This window comes from Antechinus flavipes, chromosome 6 (assembly GCF_016432865.1).
Source record: "Antechinus flavipes isolate AdamAnt ecotype Samford, QLD, Australia chromosome 6, AdamAnt_v2, whole genome shotgun sequence".
NCBI classification, from domain to species: domain Eukaryota; kingdom Metazoa; phylum Chordata; class Mammalia; order Dasyuromorphia; family Dasyuridae; genus Antechinus; species Antechinus flavipes.
This window is the reverse complement of record NC_067403.1, coordinates 29,020,400-29,044,137: the sequence shown is the minus strand read 5'-3', so window position 1 is coordinate 29,044,137 and position 23,738 is coordinate 29,020,400. Positions and strand designations below refer to the sequence as shown.

The 23,738-nt window shown below is 34.9% G+C and overlaps 1 protein-coding gene across 1 annotated transcript in view; it reads right to left on the bottom strand.

Moving 5' to 3' along the window:
- The window catches only part of N4BP2 (NEDD4 binding protein 2), a 56,308-nt gene extending 33,466 nt beyond the window's left edge, over positions 1 to 22,842 (bottom strand). The window contains exons 1-6 of the mRNA XM_051964387.1: positions 22,517 to 22,842; positions 19,592 to 20,768; positions 8,434 to 8,558; positions 6,669 to 6,757; positions 5,026 to 5,102; positions 2,976 to 3,131 (exon numbers count right to left, since the gene is read on the bottom strand). Coding sequence (XP_051820347.1) covers positions 2,976 to 3,131; positions 5,026 to 5,102; positions 6,669 to 6,757; positions 8,434 to 8,558; positions 19,592 to 20,768; positions 22,517 to 22,739 — 1,847 coding nt within the window. The 5' untranslated portion in view covers positions 22,740 to 22,842. The remainder of the gene's footprint in view (positions 1 to 2,975; positions 3,132 to 5,025; positions 5,103 to 6,668; positions 6,758 to 8,433; positions 8,559 to 19,591; positions 20,769 to 22,516) is intronic.
- Positions 22,843 to 23,738: the final 896 nt, after the last annotated feature.

Genomic DNA, 23,738 nt, shown 5'->3' with positions numbered 1-23,738 from the left:
AACAAAGATCATTTCCAAGAAAGATAAGGATAGATATTACAATAGTCAATGTTCAAAATATGGATCAGTTAAGTTGCCTTCTGTTGCTATTTTTAGAAGATTAATTTTGTAGGAAAGCTTTTCTTACATTTTTTCTTGATCTTATAATTGAAATTACTTTACTTTGTATATTTTTTTCTGTTTTGAGATAGTGAGAAGAATGAATTATGGTAGTCAGCAACCACACATGCCTTCACCTGGCTGGAGGCCCTAAAGCCAATTTCTCAAACAAGAATATTCTTTTGGTGATACTGAATGGCTCCGAGCCAACAAAGATTCCTAAAAATAATGTTAAATAATGTCTCTTAAAAAGTAATAGAGAGGGACAGCTAAATGGCACAGTGGAGTCAGGCGGACTTGACCTCAAACACTTCATACTTCCTAATTGTATGACCCTTATCAAGTCATTTAATCCCAAGTGCCTTGCCAAAGGGAAAAAAATGGAGGGGGGCTGGGGGAGGGAGGAGAGATAGATACAGGGATGCTGGGACTGGACTAGATCAAACTATCAAGAACAAAATAAATGTCAAAATATGCCATCTAAGACATGGATTACCAGAAGAAAAGTTTGGCTAATTTTAAATTGGAAAAGAGAGCAAAAGAGGCAGTCTTTATGCCACACTAATGTCCACAGATATTGAGATCTAGAGCAGGGATTCTTAAACTTTTCCCACACCTTTTCACCTGAGAAATTTTTATGCAATCCTAGGCACAGAGGTATATAAAATAGTATACATATCAAACATTTACTGATAATAAAGCATAATTTTATGACCTCCACATTCAGTTACACAGCCCCTTTTGGGGTTACAGTCCACAGTTTAAGAAATTTTATCTAGAGGAAGATCCATGTACCATGTTAAACAGACACTCCAAAGAGGTCTAAGGATGGCAGGCATAAAATATAATTTTATCAGAGGACGCACTCACATTCACAAAAGACTCATTCATATATGAAGTAAGTGAGAAACTGTCAAGAAGAAAGGCACTAGAAGCAAAAAGGAACCATTGACATGCAGGGATCAAACGTGGTGAAGTCCAAACATAGGGAAAAAAGGAGTCTGCATGCAAAGAAAAGGGAGAGAGGCCACATACTATGGAAGGACAACTGGGGGAAGGGGGAGGGAGGAAGGGGCCAAAGATGAACAAAAGACTTTTCCCTAAACAAAATGGACAAGGATAAAACAAGGGGGTAGAACTGGAAGCAATGAACTAAGTCTGGGGTACTGATGGGATGTCTGGGGCAGGTGTCCAACAAACAGGTCGTGCTGGGGGCCTGGAGTTCATACAGTTAACTGGATAGGAAGGATCACTGAAGCCACTGGAACAAAGGAGATCATAAAGGAGAAACTACAAAGAGATGGCATATAGAGCCTGCATATTTAGGGAACGGCTGATGATTGAGCTCCAATTAGGCAGGCCTAGAAAAGGAGACAAATCTGACAAGAGGCTCTCCAGCAGGACGGGTGGTCATGAGCATCATATATTACAACAGCTTCAGAAGGAAGCTCGGTCCTGAGAGAAAAATGGAGCTAATGGTCCAGATGTGGTTGGTAAAACTGGAAAGAACAAGTTTCAGCAGGACAGGGTTGAGAACTGAGTGCATTGTGAGGAAATGACACCAGAGTAGTTTAACACTCCAGGTATTTAGCACTGGAAAGTAGGAAAGATATATGAATAGATGATAGATTTAAACTATGGGAGAAGCATAAGGAGAAGAATGAAAGAAAAAACAGAAACATTTATTAAGCACCTGCCATGTAGCAAATTGTGCTAGGCACTAGAGCTACAAAGAAAAGTATTAAACAGTCTTTGTCCCCAAGAAGCTTTCATTCAATCAGGAGAACTTCAAGATAGTACAAAACATACACAAAGTAACCAAGAGGATCAGGAAGAGCTCCTTAGGGAGGCCCCTGAGCAGAGCTCTGAGAAGCAGAAATGAGGAGGGAGTGCATCTTCAAATACAGCCTGGCGGTAGAGAGAGATTAAAGATTGCTGGGAGGTCAAGAGAGAAACAAGGTCCAGAAGAACACAGAATCAAAGACAGAAGAAGGAATGGAAAGAAGAGGGAACGATTTCTGGAGATAATGTGTGAAGATGCAGTCTTCTCTTTTAAGTGTAGAACAAGGGCATCCTATAGTGAAAAAGGAATGATAATGGGAGAAAGGAGAGCTTCAATGCTTCAAAAAGCACTACTCCACGAAGTGCACAAGGGAACACAGGGCACTAAAGGAATGACCACATTAAATCTGAATTCCATTTCACATCCCCTCAACCCCATTTAAAAGAAAGTAGCCCAAAGAAAGGGAAGGGAAAGAAGAGAGAGCTAAGCTGGACATATCCAAAGTTCATCATTTCATAGACAACTTACTTCTATAAACTCATTTTTTGTACATTAAAATACTCATGTTGTGAGAATCTAGTTGAAATTTCCAACTCCCACACAACTATCATTAATGCTGAAAAGATTTTTCTCTTTATGCACTTCTTTATCTAATTCACTGATTTATTCAATTGATTGTTGTTCTTTATATAAATTTCTGTTGCTATTGGTCTGGCTAAATAAGCAATGTCTAAAAAGCAATGACCATTCTACTTTGTATAAATCCTAGGACAAATAGGAAATTAATTAAAAATATTAATAAGCAATACACTGATGCTGTCAACCCTGTCCAACTCCAACTGCCTATCCATTATGGCAAGTATTCATATTCCACTCCCTTTATTCCATTTGAGCTAAAGATAATGAATATCTACTATATTTTTAAAGATCCTCAATGGAAAATAACTCAATAACCTGCCAAAGAAGATTGGAGATAAGGGGCGGGGAAGGAAGAAAGAGGGTAAATTTAAAACCATCTTTTATTTAAAAAACAAAAACAAAAAACATAATTTACTTAATTTGATTTCCAAGTATACGAGAAGTTTCAACTTACCTAATATTTTCATCTTGACAAGAAGTTTCACTTAACTCATTATGTTCTGGTCTATCTGGAACTGAAGAATCCAGGACATGTGTCACAGAAACATAACGTTCATAATGTTCCAACATTCTTACTATTTTCTCTTTGGTTACTCCATGAATATTGCGTCTATAAAAATCAGAGCAGAAAGAAAAGAGGGAATGTAAAAGAATAAAACAAAACACAAGTTTTCAGCCAAGTATTATGAAGATGGACAATTTTTGTTTTGAAAAACCAAAACGATATTATGCATTGTGAGTTTGTCTTACTCAATTCTCACTTATTTTCCCCTTAATTCAGGATTTCTGATGGTCTTATATTCTTTCTTACTGGTTCAGCAAGGCTTCTCCAAATACATACATATTTATGACTCAGAAAAAAATGGCAAAGACCATGTTTCTTGGCAGCATCATTTCCAAATGCTTTCACAAACTTTACATTTATATTTTGCTTTAAGTCTTTTAGATATAGATGAATCACAGGTAAAAATCTATTTTAAAAATATTCTCACAAAGATACCTTTCTGATACCAACTAAACTGTCTAGTTTCAATTAGCATTATGTATTACAATTAAACTCCAAATGATCAATGTTTTGAATATTGTTAATATGTTGACAATATGTACAGGATTAGAAGGCTGCATGGATTGTCACCTATAATAATAACAAGCACTTAATAACGTAATTCACCTCAAGTATATTAAAATACTTTTAGACTCACTACTACTATCATCAGGTTGTGATTTCTCCTTCATTATCTGTACCTGCAACATGTCAAAGATCCATGACTTCAAAATCCATGTGAATACTTCTATCACTGAAACAAATCAAGCCCACTACCCCCAAAACATACACATTACACCACACACCCACACACATTCTTTTTCTTTTAAGTGCTTTAAACTAAAAATTTCACCATCAGATAAGCAATCCTCTGGCAGGATGAGCTTAGCTGGTTGGTCCTCAACAAGCTTACTATGGAGCATATGTTCAAAACCTTCCCAAGCTGAGGAAGTACTGACACTTTTAATACTTCATTGCCATTTCTTGTCATCACTTGCACACAATTAGTGAAAGTATATCTGCATGCAGGATCATAGATTATAGCTCTATAAATAGAGATTTCTATAAACATAAATATAACTTGGAAGGACTTTGGAAACCACATGAGGAAAATGAGGGCTGAGTTTCTTGCCCAAAGTGACACTCAAAGACATCCATGGAACACATCATATTTCTGTAAAAGAAGATTCTTTTAAATAAAATTTGCTGAAATATTTTCCTAAATAAGAAACACCTGTAACAAATCATGGCATACTCTGATTCAATCTGAAATGACAACTTAGTTCTCAATTATCCATGCACATCAGGTATAATAGCAAAAATAATCTAAAAGATTTAATTTGTAAAATCTTGAGATGGAAAATAATACCAAAAGTATGCCAGGGGACGCCACTAAGACAGTACATGACCCTTGGACAAGTCATACTCGATGTCCTCCTTTTTCAGGTAAATTCTAGTTAAAAATAGTTGTGAAAGGTAGAAAATAGATAAAAGACAGAAGAAAAAGTGACAAGATGCAAGGCACAGAGTGAATCAAACTGGACTCACTAAAAAATGAATATACATGTATAACCAAAAAAAGAAACAAAAAGAAAAAAAAAGAGAAGAAAACAAAAAATATAAATAACTAAAGGGTATAGATATTCAATTTTTGCAGAAAAAATAAAGAAAGGACAAACAAAAAAAAGATAAATAGCTAAATGGTATATTTTTGCTATTCTCAATGTAACAAAACATTGCTTGTATGTAATACTGGCTATTCTTCTGCCTACTAAACTAAAAGACAACAATATAGCAAACTCATCATTCAAAACTAGAAGGATAATGAACACAATTAAAAACATAATTTACCATTTTTAAGAATAGCAACAGGAGTCTAGTTAGGTTGGATTCACTCATTTGTTAGAAATCGAAAGGGACTTATTGTTAATACCATGAGAGAAACAAAAAGAGTTTTTACCTTGCAAGTTCCTTTGGTTTAAATTTCCACCATGTGTCCGGTTCCCGGAAGTGAACTTTATATTTATGCTTTTGTGACTAAATAAAAGCAAACATAAATGTTTATTTCTAAAAGTTTACAATTCAATGTTAACAGTATTATCTCTAACATAACTTTCAAATCTAAAATTCTATGACATGATATAGATATAAAACTAAGCAGTAATTTTTAAAACATGCTTCAGAAATTATATTCTTAGGTGATAAATTCTAAAAAGGGCATAATCCAGAAAAAAGTTAAAAACAAAACAAAATGCAATTTTACAAGAAACTTTTCTGTACAACATAAGAAGGCTTTTCCCAACTGCTCAAAACACAGAAAACTGTACTCTATTCATCTCAATTCCCTACAAGTCAGTGGACTCTTTTTCCATTTAATTCCAAACCCCCATACATTCAAAAACCTTGGGGCCAAACATGGGATAGAAATAAACAAAGTCCTTGCAACAATGATCATTCCAAGAATCAAATGTCTCAAGTGGATACCCTATAGTGGGCAGATAAGTAGAGATAGGGCAGACCAGGGAACCAATGTAGTATTAATTGTTATCCTTTACACATCACAGGAATTAGAGATTAGATCAACCACTGTGATCTAGAAAATCTGTGTAAAAATGTTTGACTCTCCTTTTATAACAGAGAAGGCTGAATTATTATGGTATTAAAAGATAAAATATGTTGATATTATACGATACTATACATAGATTTTATGCATCTCTGAGTTTCTAAACTTTTTCTGTGCCATCTGCTGGCCTAAGCATAAAATGTCCCAAAAATTCCCTTTTAATTTATTACGTAGGCCAACTCCTAATATATTGAAACCGTAATGGGGAAAGTCGTTATATGCAAGTGATAACTGTACAGAGGATGGAAAAGGAACACTGCAAAAACTGCAAAGGAAATTTAACAAAAAGAGGGATAAAGAATATATCTGCAGAAAGTTTAAATTAAAAAGAAACTAAAAGAACCATCCATTTATACAATGACACAGTTCAGCTGAGCCAACAGGGAAGAAATCATTTCTCAAGGCTCTTGATTTTCTCTCTGAAAGTGAGGGAGCACTCTAGCCAGTGAATATCTGCAGGGAATCAAAGGAAGGAAAAGAAAGAAATGATGTTCCTTCCTAGGGTGAAGACTCCAAAAATGTCTTGCCCAGAGAGTCAAGTTCTAAGCATCAACTACCACCGTATAACACTGTCTTTACCTATAAATCAAGACTCAATTGTATTCAAAGGACTTTTCTTTAGCACACAAGAGAAATTCTAGAATAGTGGGAAAGGCATTAAACAAAAAATATCTTACACTATTTTATGATTACAAAGCAGTATATATTACTCTCATTTGATTCTTAAAACCACTCCATGAGAGTAGTGGTAAAAGTCTTGTTCTCTCCTTTTAACAAAAGAAAAAAACTGAAGCTCAGAATTGTTAAATGACTTGCCCAATGTCACAAATTAAACATAACCCAGGTTTTCAGAAGCCAACTACACGACCTATCCATTCATCAAAAGAATTTGGGTAAAGGAAGGAGGGAGAAGATGCAAAAGCAGTAATCATCAATCTGAGTCCTACTATCACAGACTTTTAATAAATTATGATACTAACCATAATTATATACGGCTTCATCTCCCATGCCTGTAGATTTGTGTTATCTATTATTATAGGAGAAACCTTCTTCTCTAATGCTTCTTTAGCTGAAAGATACATTCACATTTATGAAAAACAGAATAATCTTTTAGCAAGCAGACATTCAGTATCTTGAATTTTTTTAAGTAAAATTGAAATACTGGAAATATCTAACAGTATACCAATGCACTCAAGATTAACAATAAATTTGTGAGTATAAAGAAAATCGTAAGTGAAAATAAAACTACAAAAACATTTTAAGTGTTACATAATCTAACTTATCTTTAATGTAAAAATTGCATAAAATGCCAAAATACCAATCAAAAAAAATTTTTTTACTTCAAACCAAATAAGATCTACATATGTCACAAATGTTTTATATATATATATACATATATATTTTTATATATATCAATCTAAGTTTGGAGCATCACAGAACATTAATCCTTTTAAAAACCCAGGTACAATTTAAGATTAAAGAATTTGAAGTTTTAAAAGTTTTTCTTTCATTTGATTTTTTTATTTTATATAGGTGCTTTCATATTCTAGTTTTCCTTTTTTCAAGAGATAGTCAAGAAAGCAAAGGAAAATACTTCCTCTACAGGGACTCAAGGTCAAAATAAGTTTCTAAACTTGTTTACAACATCTCCAAAGAAATAACAATTTTCCCATATAGTACAGAAAAGTATCTTAAAAATTAATTCTTTAATGACTTATATAGCTAGGAAATTTGTGCCCTAAAAATGAACCTATTACAGAAAAAGATCCACATCTGCAAGCTCTTTTTGTAGTGGCTAGAAACTGGAAACTGAGTGGATGCCCATCAGTTGGGGGATGGCTGAATAAATTATGCTATATGAATGTTATATTATTGTTCTATAAGAAATGATCAGCAGGCTGATTTCAGCAAGACCTGGAGAGACTTATAAGAACTGATTCTGAGTGAAGTGAGTAGAATCAAGAGAACATTGTATACAACAACAAGATTATGTGACGATCAATTCTGATGGACATGGCTCTTTTCAACAGCAAGATGATTCAGGCCAGTTCCATTAGACTTGTGATGGATAGAACCATCTGCACCCAGAGAGATCACTGTGGGAACTGAGGGTGGTTTACAACACAGTATTTTCATCTTTTTTGTTATTGTTTGCTTGCCTTTTTCCCTTTCTTATTTTTTCTTTTTGATCAGATTTTTCTTGTACAACATGATAAAATGTGGAAAAATTTATAGAAGAATTGCACATGTTTAATATATATTGGATTACTTACTATCTAGGGGAGGAAGGTGGGGAGAAGGGAGAAAAATATGTAACACAAGGTTTTGCAAGGGTGAATGTTAAAAACTTTGCATGTATTTTGAAAAATTAAAAAAGCTATTATTTAAAAAAAGAAATAAACCTATTCCAACAAAAGTTACTTTAGCTTTAGCTAATGTTAAAAAGATTCCTTTAAAAGATTAGGTTGGCTGATAATTCTGTTAAAGACTCTGATGCACTAATGGGGATACTTGCATGGCTATGGCCCATCTTGATTATACCAAAAATATATTTGCAGGGAGTTCTAGGAACAAAGCAACTAAAGCTATGTTTGCCTACATACATCTTGCTTTTATACAGCATAATAAAAATATAGGCAAACATTTCCTTTACCAGTACCAGATGCTTCAATGTATAAATGACAATAACTCTTTCCTTTAAATTGATTTTAATACGACCAAGCATCTAATGTCCTTGTGTCTTACCTCGTTTCTGATTCCATTCATGTGCTTCACCCAATAAATTTCCATCAAATTGATATTGTCCATTTTTGTAAAAAAAATCATCTGAACTAAGTATAACTCCATTAGGATTCTCCTCTAGCAATTTCCTGTAATTAAAATTAAATTTAATCAGTGGAATTATTTTTTTAATTAGTTTCCCAATTTCAAATCTTTCCTTCTGAAAGTCTATAACCAAGATATAAAATGCAGAGAATATTATTTGATGAGGATAGTGCAACAGTCTTTAAAGACTAAAGGAAGTTTATGAACCCTAGGGGAAACTAATCTATGCTTCTTTGTATAACTTATCACTCAGAAATCTATTTTAAAACTTTCAGAGTAAAAATCTGCAGATTTAAAATTTTAGAATTATCAAGGAAGCCTTAGTAGCTTGTCAAGTACATGGGACATATCAGTTATGGATACTTCCACTCCTGTACCTATGAGACATACTGGATGTGTGGAACCAACTGAAGTAGAAGACAAAGAGAATTTAGGGGAGGTTTTATATTAAGCAGAAACCAAGGTAACAAAGGATTAAACTAAAGTGATCAAAAATGGAGAAGGACCTAGTATCATTTCATAAATCCCATAACTGTTTCAAAAGTATTAATAACAAATTATGTGATGATTTAAAGATGTTAATATATTAACACAGTATTTTAAATAGAGTTTTCTAAAGGTGCTTACTTAGTACAGTTTTAATAATAAGCAGATTAAAACTAAGATTGTTTTGAATACTTTGTATATTAAGAACCAATGAAAGTTAAATTCAGCAGCTGATAATCTAATAAACTATATACATAATGACAAATGCACACAGCAAACTTTTGAGATAATAAAAATCTGCTATGCAAGAGCTCGGTATTCTGTTTTAGTTACAATATTTAAATTGTTCAGGAAAGTACACAGTGCTCATGCAAAAAGGATATTTAGTTCAAGCAGTTGCTTGCTGTTTTCTCTGTATCAGACTGTTTTGGAGACAGAAGTGACAAATCTTTAAAATTTATACCAGATGGGCAATGTGAGAGGGAAGAATCAGGCCTAAATAACTGGATTAAAAAAAAAAAAAGGAAGATCAAAGAAAAAGGAAAAGAACCATCTCCTTCTGTGGTAGCAAGGAACTGGAAATTTACTTATCCTAAGGAATGACTGAACAAGTTGTGTATAAGATTATGATAGAAAACCATTGTACTATAATAAATAAGCAGAATGGGAAGATAGATTTACATGAACTGATGCAAAGTCAAATGAGCAAAACCAGGAAATCATTGTACACAGTAACAGCTATATTGTTGCGTTCAATTGTTGCAGACTTAGCTATTCCGATCAATACAATGATCCAAGATCCAAAGTATTCATGATGAAAGAATCCATCTTCAGTGAAAGAACTGATGAATTGTGTGCAAATTCTCACTTTATTTTTCTTGCTTTTTTTCACAATATGGGTAATATTTAAATGTTTTGCATGATGTCACATATATAATGGATACAATGGTTGCCTTTTCAAGAGGAAGGGGAGGGGCTGGAGGAAGAGAATTTTAAACTCAAAAATTTCTTCATATTAAAGAATAACTTTTTTTGTTTGTAGCGGCTCTTTTTGTAGTGGCAAGGAATTGGGAACTGAGTGGATGTCCATCAACTGGAATAAGTTATGATATATAAATGTAATGCAGTATTTTTCTTCTATAAGAAATGATCAGCAGGATGATTTCAGAAAAACCTGTAGACTTACATCAACTGATGCTGTGTGAAGTGAGCAGAACTAAAAGATGCACGGCAACAAGAAGATTATGCAATTATGAACTTGGCTCTTTTCAACAATGTAGTGATTCGAGGCAATTCCAATAGACTTGGGATGGAAAATGCCATCTGCAGCTAGAGAGCGAGCTGTGGAGACTAAATGGGGAGCAAAGCACAGTATTTTCACTTTTTTGTTTGTTTTTTTCTTTCTCATGGTATTTTTCCTTTTGACCTAATTTTTCCTGTATAACATGACAAATATGGAAATATGTATAAAAGAATTGCACCTACCAGATTGCTTATTGTCTTGGGGAGAAGGGAGATAAGGGAAGATAAGGGAAGGAGAGGGAGAGAAAATTGGAGTCTTACAAAAATGAATGCTCTATATGTATTTTGGAAAAATAAAACACTATTAAAAATCTTTTTTAGAAGAAGGAAATAGGAAAATTTGGAAAAGTTTTATTGGAGGAAGGAAGTGGCATGGAGTAATTATTTCAAACATGATGAATTCTAAGTACAGTTGGAAATGTTAGGCCAAAAGCTTTGGACAGAAACCGGCTTTAAATATATAGAAGCATCTCCTTAGAGATAGTAATTGAGTCCATGAAATCACCAAAGTAATATAAAGAGAGAAAAAGTGGCTGGAATATCAAAATGTAGGGAAACATGAAATGAAAATGAACCAGGACAAGAGGCTGAAAAATGACTGCCCTACAGGCTGAAAAATGAAAAGAGCAAATAGAAGCCAAGGAACCAAGAGTATTTCAAGGCAGAGATAATGAAGCATCACACATTACAGAAAAATCTTACTTAGGAAAGGACAAAGGGAAGGGACAAAGGGAAAGGACAATGTGAAAGCTGGAGAACCATTCAAAGGACATATGACATTCAAAGGAAATTTACTCTTCTGAAAGGGACTTAAATTCTAAATTTCCTTTTTGTTCAAAAAACTGCTTCTCAAAGTAATGAAGGGCATTTATTTAGTGCTATACCAATCAGACTTCCAAGAAAATATTTTAATGATCTAGAAAAAATAACAACAAAATTCATATGGAACAATAAAAAGTCGAGAATCTCAAGGGAATTAATGAAAAAAAAATCAAATGAAGGTGGCCTAGCTGTACCTGATTTAAAATTATATTATAAAGCAGCAGTCACCAAAACCATTTGGTATTGGCTAAGAAATAGATTAGTGGATCAGTGGAAAAGGTTAGGTTCACAAGACAGAATAGTCAACCGTAGCAATCTAGTGTTTGACAAACCCAAAGCCCCTAACTTCTGGGAAAAGAATTCATTATTTGATAAAAACTGCTGGGATAATTGGAAATTAGTATGCAGAAATTAGGCATGGACCCATACTTAACACCATATACCAAGATAAGATCAAAATGGATCCATGACCTAGGCATAAAGAACGAGATTATAAATAAATTAGAGGATCAAAGTAATGAAGGGGCTAATCTTTCCTGACAATTAAATGCCTGCATACTGAATAGTGTGAAATCAAAGAGTTAAATCCACAGAGAATCCGAAGAGCTTTCTGAAGTTTAAGAGGAAGTATGATTTTACTCTTATATAGGAGCTATCTTTTTTCTCTGCAAAACATTTCTAATTTTAAAATGAAAGTTAAAAGGAAAACATGTTTTACCTACTGAAAATATTCTTTACTACAAATTTAATTGAAGAATTTTGCTACATTGCTCAATATACCTTTATATACTACATTGATCTTAATAGTCTAATTCCAAACTAAGCCAAAAATCCTAAAATGACATTTCTTTTAAAAATAAAAAATTGCACATAAAAATTTTTAAAACTATATATAAAGTTACTATATACATATACATTGGCTGAAAAGTTTTTGCTTTTTGTTCAATTCAAATGCACTTTATTCATCACAACTCTTTTTATCCTCATCCTGTTTTAACTAACTGTCCTAACTGTCCTCTCATGGGCTGCCTTACTACCATCTGTTGGTCCTAAGAGCCAAATCACAGGACACATGGATTTTGTAGCAATATGAATACAATATATGTTTCTGTTGCTGTTGTAGTTAAGTCTGACTTTTCATGACCCTATTTGGGGTTCTCTTGACAAAGATACCAGAGTATTTTGCCATTTTCTTCTCCAGCTCATTTTGCAGATAAGGAACTGAAGCAGAGGGTTGTGACTTGGCCAGGATCATACATCTAACTGAGTGTCTCAGGCCACATTTGAACTCAGGGAGAGGAATCCTTCTTACAGCAGGCCCCACATTCTGGGCACAATGACGTCCTCTAGCTGCCCTATATATTATAATATACATAGTATATACCTATACCACAAATGTTTTAAATTCATAAATAACATTTTAAAAAAATGATATCTAGAGAAAAAACCCATTAAGACCACTATCACTGTGTCATCATACAGACTTAACTCTGTGTGACTGATCTTAAAAATCAGTCATGAGAAAGGGCTTTTACTCTTCCCTAATTTCCTGCCTCATTTCTTCTCTCACTTACCCCTTTTTCTGTCTCTGTTTCTCTCTCTGCATTCCTTCCTCCCCCTCTCCATCTTCTTCTCCCTTTTCCCCCTACTCTCTCTCTGTCTTTCCTCCATCTCCCTCATCTCTCTTAATGTCCTCTTCCCTAAGTCCGACCTTCAAAAATGTATACATCTCCCTGATCTTTATAAAATCATGCAGGACAATTTTCTCTCCTTCACTGTTCTGCCAAACTTCTGTAAAAGGAGATTTATGATACACCTTCTGTTTCAGTATAGTGACCAAAAACTGTCGATTTCAGTGATAGGCTTGCAACCCATTCCCAGGATAACCACGGAGCATTTTCAGCCAAATCTAAAGTCCTGATTTCTCTCCTCCTTCAAGATAAATGGCAAAGCATTATTATGTTTTACTCAATGATACTGCAGCTACCAACAACAATTATCAGAAACTCCTAACTTCGGGGCTGGTGCTCTATCCACTGTGCCACCTAACTGCTCCCTATATATTTTAAGATCATAAATCATCAAACTTGTGATACAAGTCATTCCCCAAGTGAAAAATGGTCAAAAAATATGAATAATTTTTAGAAGAAATTAAAGCATCTATCATCATAAAAAATGCTCTAATTACTGATTAGAGAAATACAAATTAAACCATCTTACATCTCTCAGATTGGCTAAGATGATAGGAAAAGATACTGATAAATGTTGGAAGGGATGTGAAAAATTGAGACACTAATATGTTGTTGGTGGAATTGTGAACTAATCCAACCATTCTAGAGAGCAATTTAGAACTATGTCTAAAGGGCTATAAAGCATACCCTTTGATTCTGCGTCCCAACGAAATCAAAAAAGAGGAAAAAGGGCCCAAATGTGCAAAAATGTTTATGGCAGCAATTTTTGTGGAGCAAGGAATTAAAAAATGAGTGGATGCCCATCAATTGGAGAATGGCTGAATAAATTATGGTATATGAATGTGATGGAATATTGTATAAGAAATGATGAGCAGGCTGTTTTCAGAAAAGCCTGGAAACTCTTACATGAACCAATGCCAAATAAAGCAAGTAGAACCAAGAGAACACTGTACAATGGCAATAAGAAGACTGTATGATGATCAGATATGACTGACTTAGCTCTTCTCAGTAATACAGTGCTCCAAGACAATTCCAATAGACTTGGGATGGAAAATGCTGATCACATCCAGAAAAAGAACTATAGAGTCTGAAGGTAGACTAAAGCATACTATTTTCACTTTTTTTGTTTGTTTTTCGTGGCTTTTTCCTTTGGTTCTGTGTTTCTTCTTTCACAATATGACTAACATGGAAATATGTTTCCATGATTGCACAAGTATAACCTATATCAGACTGTTTGCCACTTTGGGGAGAGAGGAATGGAAGGAAGGAGAAAAAAAATTGAAACTCAAAAATAAAAGAATATTGAAATCTCTCTTTTTCTAATTGGAAAATAAAAATAAGATATTATTTACCATTAAAAAAAAAAAGGACTGTTAGCCTTTCAATTCAATTAATGCTAATAATTAATATGTATGTTTGGCAATACCTATCTGCATGAAAAAAATATTTTCTAAAAGGAAATATCTAAAATCTCATTATTCATAATATACTCCTATCTTCAGAACTAATAGACAAACACTTCTAATTTTGATAGGGAACACTAACTTCAAACTTTAATTAATTAAAATGTTATCCTCCCCAGAAAGAATTCCTTTCTTCTCAGTACAGATTTGTACTGCAAAAAAAGAAAAAAATATTTATTATTATTGTTATACTTGATTATATAATTTCATCAATAAAATTGTAGAAAATTTGTATTTATATAGCAGGTTCAATTTTGACTATTGGCCCATACGGCCTAAAATATTTACTACCTGGACTCTTATAGAAAAAATATGTTCAGCCCTGATGTAAAGTTTTCTGGGACACTGAGTAATTAAATACATTTCTCAAGATTACTTAGTCAATAAGCAGCAGAGATACAACTTTAACCAAATTCCTCCAGATATCAAGGACAGCTCCCTATCCACAAGGCTATCCTGCCTCCTCATAAGAAGTAAACAGTAACAATTTATCTCAAAAAAAAAAAAAAAAAAAAAAAAAGTACTGACCAACTCATTAGAAAAGGAGGGAAGGGTATGTAAAAAATGTGAGAAATACACGAAAAGGGGAGGAACATAGTAAGGGCCCTTTATTTGAAAAACTGCTGGAGTCTTGGGTTAACCAAAAACTCAATTTACTGACTTGCCATAGTGAGCATTTATTCCATCTTTTAAAAGGTAACTAAACTAACAAAGGTGAATCCTAATTTGGTTCTGGCTTTCATTAATATAGAACTGGTAAATGGAGTGGAAACTTCGAGAAAATGAGCACATTTGCTCATTTTGAGGCAGAGAAGAGTAAAGCCTGACAAACTTTCATGGCATCCTAATTGCCTTTTTTTTTTTTTGGCTCAGGCAATAGGGGTTATGTCATTTGCCCAGGGTCACACAATTAGGAAGTCTTAAGTGTCTTGAGATCATATTTGAACTCAGGTCCTCCTGACTTTAGGGCTGGTGCTCTATCCACTGCACCACCTAGCTGCACCATCATAATTGCTTTTTAAATAATTTGGGAAGGACTAGAAAACTCTGCCAACTCATTAATCAAGCAATATCACACAAGATCTGTAATTCAAAGAGATCAAAGAAAGAAAAAGAAAAGCATCTCTCTATACAAAAATATTTATAGCAATTCATTTTGTAGTGACAAAGAATTGGAAATTGAGATGTCCATTAATTGGGGAATGGCTAAACGAGTTGTAGTAAATGATTGTGATGAAATAATACTGTGTTGTAAGAAATAATAAAGAGTAAAATGGTTTTGTTTTCAGTTGTGTTGAACTCAAAATAGATGAATACCTACTTATATATACACACATGCAGGTTTACATACACGAGCACATATGTACATCTATTTCCATACATGTGGGTGTGTGTGTGTGTGTCCTCAGATGATTTAGACTTCCCTTAGCATTCACATCTTTTAACAAAACAGAGACAAGGATTGAGGAAGGAAAATAGAACCAATTCTCTGGTTTCTAATTTGTCCTTTGTTCTGGTTTATTCCTGTTGCCAAGAATGCCCCAAACAATATGGTGTGACACAGACTCATGCTTTAAATATTAAACTGATGGATTCCTTTTTTAATTTTTTGACATTGCCAAGGTGCTATGGGCAATTAAATTAACAGAAAATGAGAAGAAGAAAAAAAAGAAACTGATTTTTAAAAAAAGAAAAATAAAGAAGATAGTTTCAGAAAAACCTGAGAAAACTTATGTGAACTGATGGAAAGTAAAGTAAACAGAACCAGAACAACACTGTACACAATAACAGCAGTATTGTAATAGTAATCAACAGGTGAAAAACAACTACGCTGACCAATACAATTATCCAAGAGAATCCCAGAGGGCTCATTTTGAAAAATGCTCTCCAGTTCCAGAGAGAAAACTGATAAACTGAGTGCAGATTGAAGCATTTGGTTTTTCACTTTCTTTTTCTTGCTCTCTTCTTTTCTGCAACACAGTTAATATGGAAATATTTTGCATGATTTCACATGTATGTCATATTGTTTGCTTTCTCAATGATTGGCAGAGAGGCTCGAGGAAAGGAGAGAATTTGGAACTCAATTTTTTTTTTTTAACGGATGCTAAAAAATTAAAGAAAAAGGGAGAGCATTAAAAAAAAAAATTTTGTTGACTGATTTTGTAATTTTTCTATCAATTCTTTCTGGAAACAAAATTGTATACCTATCCCTTCAAAGTGGATTCTTCCTTGTAGCAAAGAAAAATTAAACAAAAATCCCTAACACAATGACTACATGTGACATTATACATAACATTCTGCTATACTCCCCATCTCTCTGATGAAGAGAGATGTTTCATTATCTATTCTCCAGGACTACTGTCAATGCAACCTAGATTTTGGGATAACAGATTTCAAAGGACTCCAAGGAGGAAAAACATTAAGGAAAATAATCCAAAATTGTCTGAACAAAACCACAATTGTCTGAAAAAAATAAATAAATAAAATAGGCACACTGAACTAAGCAGCCAGTCAAGTAACAAGAAATATCAGAAAATACCATAGTTCTAGGAAAACAGTGTTAGGAGAGCTGAAGCTCAAAATAAGCTGAGGCTGTTGAAAAAAAAGCAATAGACAATAAAATGGGCTTTAAAAACAAAAACCTGTCCAATGGGCTATAAATTCATACATACCCTTTGACTAACAATATCACTACTAGGTGTGAATATGAAGATATTTTAAAAACAAAAAAAAAAGGAAAATAACCTATATGTACCAAAAAATATTCATAGCAGGTCTTTTCTCAGGGTAAAAAAAAAAATTGGAATTTGAAGAGGATGCCATCAATTGGGGAATAGCTCAATAAAGTGTGGTATATGTTTATGATAGAATTATATTGTTCTATAAATATGTTCTTAATTCTTAATGTTCCATAGGAAATAATGAGCAGGATGCTCAGGGGGGAAAAAAATACCTGGAAAATCCTCCATGAACTCAAAAGTGAAAAGATATAGTAAACACAGTAACAGCAATGTCCTGGGATGACCAGCTGTGAATGGCTTTGTTATTCTCAGCAATACAATCATCCACGACTACTTTGAAGGATTTTGATGAAAAATCCTACCCATACCCAGAAAAGGAAAAGATTGTGTCTGAATATAAACCAGAAACATTCTCATATTCTCTCTCATTCTTTCTCTCTCTCATTTTTAACACTTTTTTGAGGAGTTTTATTTTCATTAGGGTGGGAGGTCTGTTTTCTTTCACAATATAACTTTTATGGAAATGTTTGGGGGAAAAAAATATCAGAAAAAAAAAAAGAGCGAGAAATGGAACTACTGCATGGATGTATGGGAAGATAATTAATTGAAAACCAAGCAGAGCTGCTCAGTTCTTTTTCTGGCTTTTCTGTCAAGGACAAAAAGACAAAACAAATACAACTAAAAGGACACTTAAACCAATATCAATAAGGAGACTGTAAGAGGCATCAAGTCTAGATGAACAGTATCTTGTATACTCAAAGAACTAAATGCACAACTGTGGAGAATGAGAACAATACAAGCCTGAAGAAAGGCAAACACACCAAAACAGTGAAATTTGAGTTGCCAAATGAAAGGCCATGAGTTTGATTTCAACATGGCATCATTAAAAATGAGTCATGTTTTTCTTTTTAACAAAGGAAAGATCACTGACAATAGTAGGCATGGCAGATAAACAGATAAAATGCCATATAAAACCAAGAGGCAATAATAAAAATCAGTGCTGTAGTTTACCTAGATTTTTGCAAAATATTTGAAAAGAGATTCTCTTGTTATCCTTGTGAATAAGACAAAGATATAGGCTAGACAATGATAAATTAGGCAGATTCAGGATGGCTAAATGGTCAGACCCAAAAAATAGTCACTGAGAGTTTGACTTGCAAAGAGTCGGGGCTTCTTAACCTTTTTCCTGCTCATGACCCCTTTTCACCCAAGAAATTTTTGCATGACCCCAGGTATATAGATATATAAAGTAAATATACAAATCAAACATTTACTGATAACAACTTGTAATTTCAAGATGCCCACATTCAGTTATGAGACTCCATATGGGACTACAACCTAAAACTCTCTGTGAGTTAACTTAATAATCTTTGTTTTAGTGTAATATCCTAGGATCTAGCTTTGTGCTGGTTAACATTTTAATCAACAACTTTACTAAGGTATAGACAGCATGTTTATCAAATGGATATATAAAAGAAATCTAGGAGGGATATTTAATGAACTGAACAACAGAGTTAGCATCCACAAGGCACTGGATATGATCTGATAAAAAAAAATGTTATAGGGATAAAAGAAAAGCCTTACATCTGAATTCAAAAAAATCAATAATAAGTAGGAAGATGTGAGAGAGGGGTCAGAAGTATTCTATTCTTTGAAATGTATCAGTGAGGTAAGGCAGCTATAAAAGCTTATTCAATCTCATGTTACATTACAAAAGAATATCCAGAACCAAAGAGGGGAAAGATCCCCCAATTTTTTGCCCTAACCAAGCCATATGTAGACCACCACATTCAATTTCTGGACACCAAATTTTAGGAATGATAGTTATGAGCTGGAGAACAACTAACAGAAAATAACCAGGATAGCAAAATACCTCCAGAATATGACAATCAGTGGGAAGAACCGGAGAACACTTAAGAACTAAAATAACAAATTCCTTCCAGAATCTTCAGGATTGGCATGGGCAGTGAGGATTAGACTCTAACAGACAGAAGTAGAAACAATAGACAGAAGTTACTCGATAAAAAATGTTAAGGAAAAATTCCTAGCATATATCCTGAACTGAAACGGTCTGCTTTCCTCATCAGTGGATGTCCCATCAATAGAGGTCTCTGAACAAACCAGAGAATACTTGTCAACCAGATGGGGTGCCTGGTGACATGAGATTCATTAAATTATCAGTGGGAGCTCCTTGACTGTCTGTCTTTTCCTATTCACATCCATACAGCTTCTCAGAGAGCTAGAGCAAGGATTTATTTGTCTAAAACATAATGCTGCCTACTTAATTCCCTACTCTTGCTAATGAACCCCTAAGGCTCAGGATCTTAGAATCATCCTCTAGATCTCATTTTCCTTTGACTTTCAAAAGAAACTTGAGAAAGTCTGGTAAAAGCATTTAGAGGAAAAAGCATTATTAGGTATAAACATAGTGTTAGGAGAATAAGTGTTCAGAAAAAAAGTCTATATTTAATAGTTTAATTAAGATTTTGGCCAAGCCTCAGCTAACATAGAGAAGCCATTACGAAGATAGTACTAATACTCAAGCTATCAGGCACTTAACAAAAACTGGTACCTTGCCAAAAAGGATTTCCCAGATCCTGGAAGTCCTCTGAGTAGGACAAGCGTCTGGCCTACGTAAGGGTTTTTTCTTCGAACGTTGTGAGAAGCAGAAGGCTCCTGCCCTTGGTAAGCATTTCCATCTTGACTTCTCCATGTTACTGGCATTGGCAGGGAAGCATTTCTGTCCCAGGGCCCAAAAAGGACCGGGGGTGGCAGAGAAGCACAGACTCTCCCGGGTTCACAGTAGTCAAACATAGGTATCACGGGCTGAGGACTAGCTGCGACTGGCGTGATGAAGCTGCGGATGCCCTGGAAAGGCTCAAAGGCAGAAGCCATTGGATTCCAGGAACTCTGCGGTAGCACTGCTGGGGGTGGCAATGAGGGCATTCCCGGGCAAAAGTTGAAATCCCTTCCCGGTGGGGGTCGTTCTACATGATTTTGTGACATGAAACCAAACCCTTTGGCTTGTGTAAACAAATCAGGGCCAGAAACACCATTCTGATCCCCACATGTGCCCACCACTCCATCTTCTGCCTGGTCTGAAATCTGTACAAGAGGATTAACAGCAGTCCTTAATTCATTCGTACCCAAATGTACACAGGCTTGAGAAGACTGGCATCCAAAATTCTGAGCATCTGAAAGCGCTTTCTGAGTCTGCCTGGGATTAACATATACCACTAGAGAGTCATTCGGTTGAGTGAAAAAGCTATTTGGCTGGGTGTCCACAGGACTGCTATTTGTTAAAGGCCATACAGCATCCTTTTTACAATTTCTGGACTTGCTCAAATCTGAATACAAAGTTACATGTTCTGAATTTTCAAATGTTTCAGTGTCCATTTCTGGTTTTTGCAGAGAAACACTTCTCCCACTGTCACTAGTACCGCCAAAATTATTTTCCAAAGGCAAAAGTGACTGTGTAGACACTTGGTCATTAGAATTCAATTTCTCAAATGCATTTTGTATTAAGGAATCCAAGTCTTCAGTAAGTCGCATATCAGAGAAAGCATCAGCTGTTGAACTGTCTTCATCTTCTGCAAGAGGACATTTTTCATTCATTTCGTTTCCTTCAGCAAATTGCTGATTAACAAAAGCACGTGGTGTTGCAACTGACTCCAATATTAAGCTTTTAGAGGCTGGCATTCCTTTGGCACCAGTGGACAGTTCTAAGAGACAATCCATAGCATTTTCAACTGTTTGTAAAGAGAGGCACAAAAACATTATAATCAGGGCAAAAAATGTACACAGGATGACAGAATTGAGAGGAAATTTAGAGGCCACTGAAGAGCAACCCTTTCATTTTATAGACAAGGACACTACTGCTAACAGAGCTTGCCTGACTTGACAAGTAAATGTTTATGACAGGGCTTGAACCAATCATCTCTGAACTGCCAGATCTAATGATCTTTTCCCAGTCCTCACCCCTTCCTGACCCATCTAGAGAGTCTGATACTAACGGCACCTTCTCTGCCTGAAGAATCCCTCACTCCTCTCTTGGCTCTCCTCCCACCTACAGGACCGCTCCTTCTCAGTTCCTTTTGCTGATCATCAGGTATCAGAGAATCCTCCTCTAGTCTCTCTACATCCTCACTCGATGACATCACTAGTACCCATGGGTTAATTAAGATCTCTAAGCAGAGGATTCATAAATTAGAGATCCATCTCTAACTCCACAGGTCCAACATTTTTTCCTGTGAATCCATCCCCTTTCCACAATTGCTGACTTCTGTCCAAAATCCCAGCAGACTAGTCTGCAGGCCCGCAGCTCCCAGGGCCCACTGCCAACTCTCTCCTCCCACAGCCACCTTCTCCTTCAGGTTCCTGCTGCCTCTCCCCTGAACCCAGAAACCACTTTCCGGCCGGTCCTTCTCCAGTCCATCCACCACCTGCTCCCAAAGGGACTGCCCTAAAGCGCAGACCTGATCGTGCCTCACATTTGGACTATCAGGTCCTCGGTTCAGTTTTTTTTTTTTTAACTCATTAGAATCTTGGTCCCAACCTAACTTTTTCAGACTCCAAGACCAGCTAAGGCAGCCCTGTTGTTCCTCCACGACATTCCATACCTCCCCATCTTCACCCTATCTGTCCCTCAAGCCTATACTGCATTTCCACATGTTCTCTATCTCTTAAAATTCTGCTTCCCTGAAAGCCCAGCACAAAGGCCACCTCCTACATGAAACCTTCCCTGATTCCCTACTCTCAAATGTTGGTCCCCTCTCTACCTTAAATCTTACCTTACACTTGTCTTATATATATTTTACATGTGTTTACTGACATTCATGTAATATCCCTGAATAAAAAATAAGCTTGTAGAGAAGAGAAACTGTTTTATTTGTCTTTGGATTTACAGCACACACCACATCTGCATAGAGTAGGCACTTAATAAATTCTTGCTGTTTATGTGTTTTGTCAAGTTGAATTATGTTTAACTTTATGTCGTTATATTGGGTAAAGGTGATATGAAGTGCCTATTCATGTCAAATACAGAGTACCCTCCTCACACAACTACTTAATTTATGGAATTTTGTGTTAATGTGACTTTTAAATTAAGAAACAACATATGTCTACATGTAAATGATTCCTTGAATTGAGTAAGTTAAATGAACACTTACAGAATTCTGAATAATTTTTTTCCCTTTAACTCCCTCTTCTTAGTCACTATCTTGGGAAGCAAAAACTATACTTTGCATTTTGCAATACTTATAGGACAAAAAATGTGCTCATCCGTCATAAAAAAATTAACTTGGCTAGGTTTCTTTCTTCTCAAATATTTGTTGTGGCAAGAACATTTCTAATAGCTTTTCCTTATAAATCTAATTTCCTTACAAAAATAATTCTGACACTTAGAAACCTTAAGAAAGATAATTTCTTTCTCACGATAGATTTATTAAAGTAACCCAAGAAAAAGATGTAAATAATAAAAAAATTGTTCGTGTCTCACCTTTGAAATCACATTCTGAAAGCATCAAATAAACAACATCAGGATCCAGGTCAGAAAACATCTCTGACAAGCTGTTTAAGAGTTTTTCTTTGTCAACACTTGGTTGAGGCGGTGTAGGAAGAGGTGTCAGCTCCTCACGATGAACAATATTGGATGCAACATCCTCTGCATTCAGAGACTTCCTAGCAGGACTTCCACCAAGATTTTTCCTTTTCCTTGGCATTCTGCTTTCTAAAAATCAGTTCCTTTCTTATTCAAGTTAAATGATATTTAAGTCATATCTCAGAGGAAACAGGGCCAAATAACTTGCATAATCCAGTAGTAACAGGGTCTAAGGCATATTTAAAAAAAAAAAGTAACATTACTCAGACTGGATGAGTATAACTTTTATTTCTTAAATCCCAATTCTCCATTTAAAGTTTTAAATTAACTTTCACACTGTTAAAAAAAAAAAAAACCAACAACTGGGATTCCTAGTAAAGCAAGAACTAAGGCACATTCTCCAACAGGAAAAAGTTCAAAATACAGGAACCAGCATTTTTTGAGAAATAACCTATTAAAAGAAAACTCTAAATCACTAACAGTGAAAGAAATACAAATTCAAATAATTAGGAGGCCTCATAAGATGACAAAAGATTAAAACAGTAACTATAGGAGGGGCAGTGCAAAGACAGACATAACAATATGCTGTTAGTGAAATTGTTACAGACCCTAGGAAAATCACTAAGTAGTTAATGTACTCAATTCCTATATTATTGTTCTGTAAGAAATGACCAGCAGGATGATTTCAGAGAGGCCTGGAGAGACTTACATGAACTGATACTGAGTGAAATGAGCAGGACCAGGAAATCATTATATACTTCAACAACAATACTATATGATGATCATACTATATGATGATCAATTCTGATGGACGTAGCCATCTTCAGCAGTGAGATGAACCAAATCAATTCCAATAGAGCAGTAATGAATTGAACCAGCTACACCCAGTGAAAGAATTCTGGGAAATGAGTGTGAACCACTACATAGAATTCCCAATCCCTCTATTTTTGTCCACCTGCATTTTTGATTTTCTTCACAGGTTAATTGTACACTATTTCAAAGTCCAATTCTTCTTGTGCAGCAAGATAACTGTATGGACATGTATACATAGATTGTATTTAACATATACTTTAACATATTTAACATATATTGGTCTACCTGCCACCTGGGGGAGTGGGTA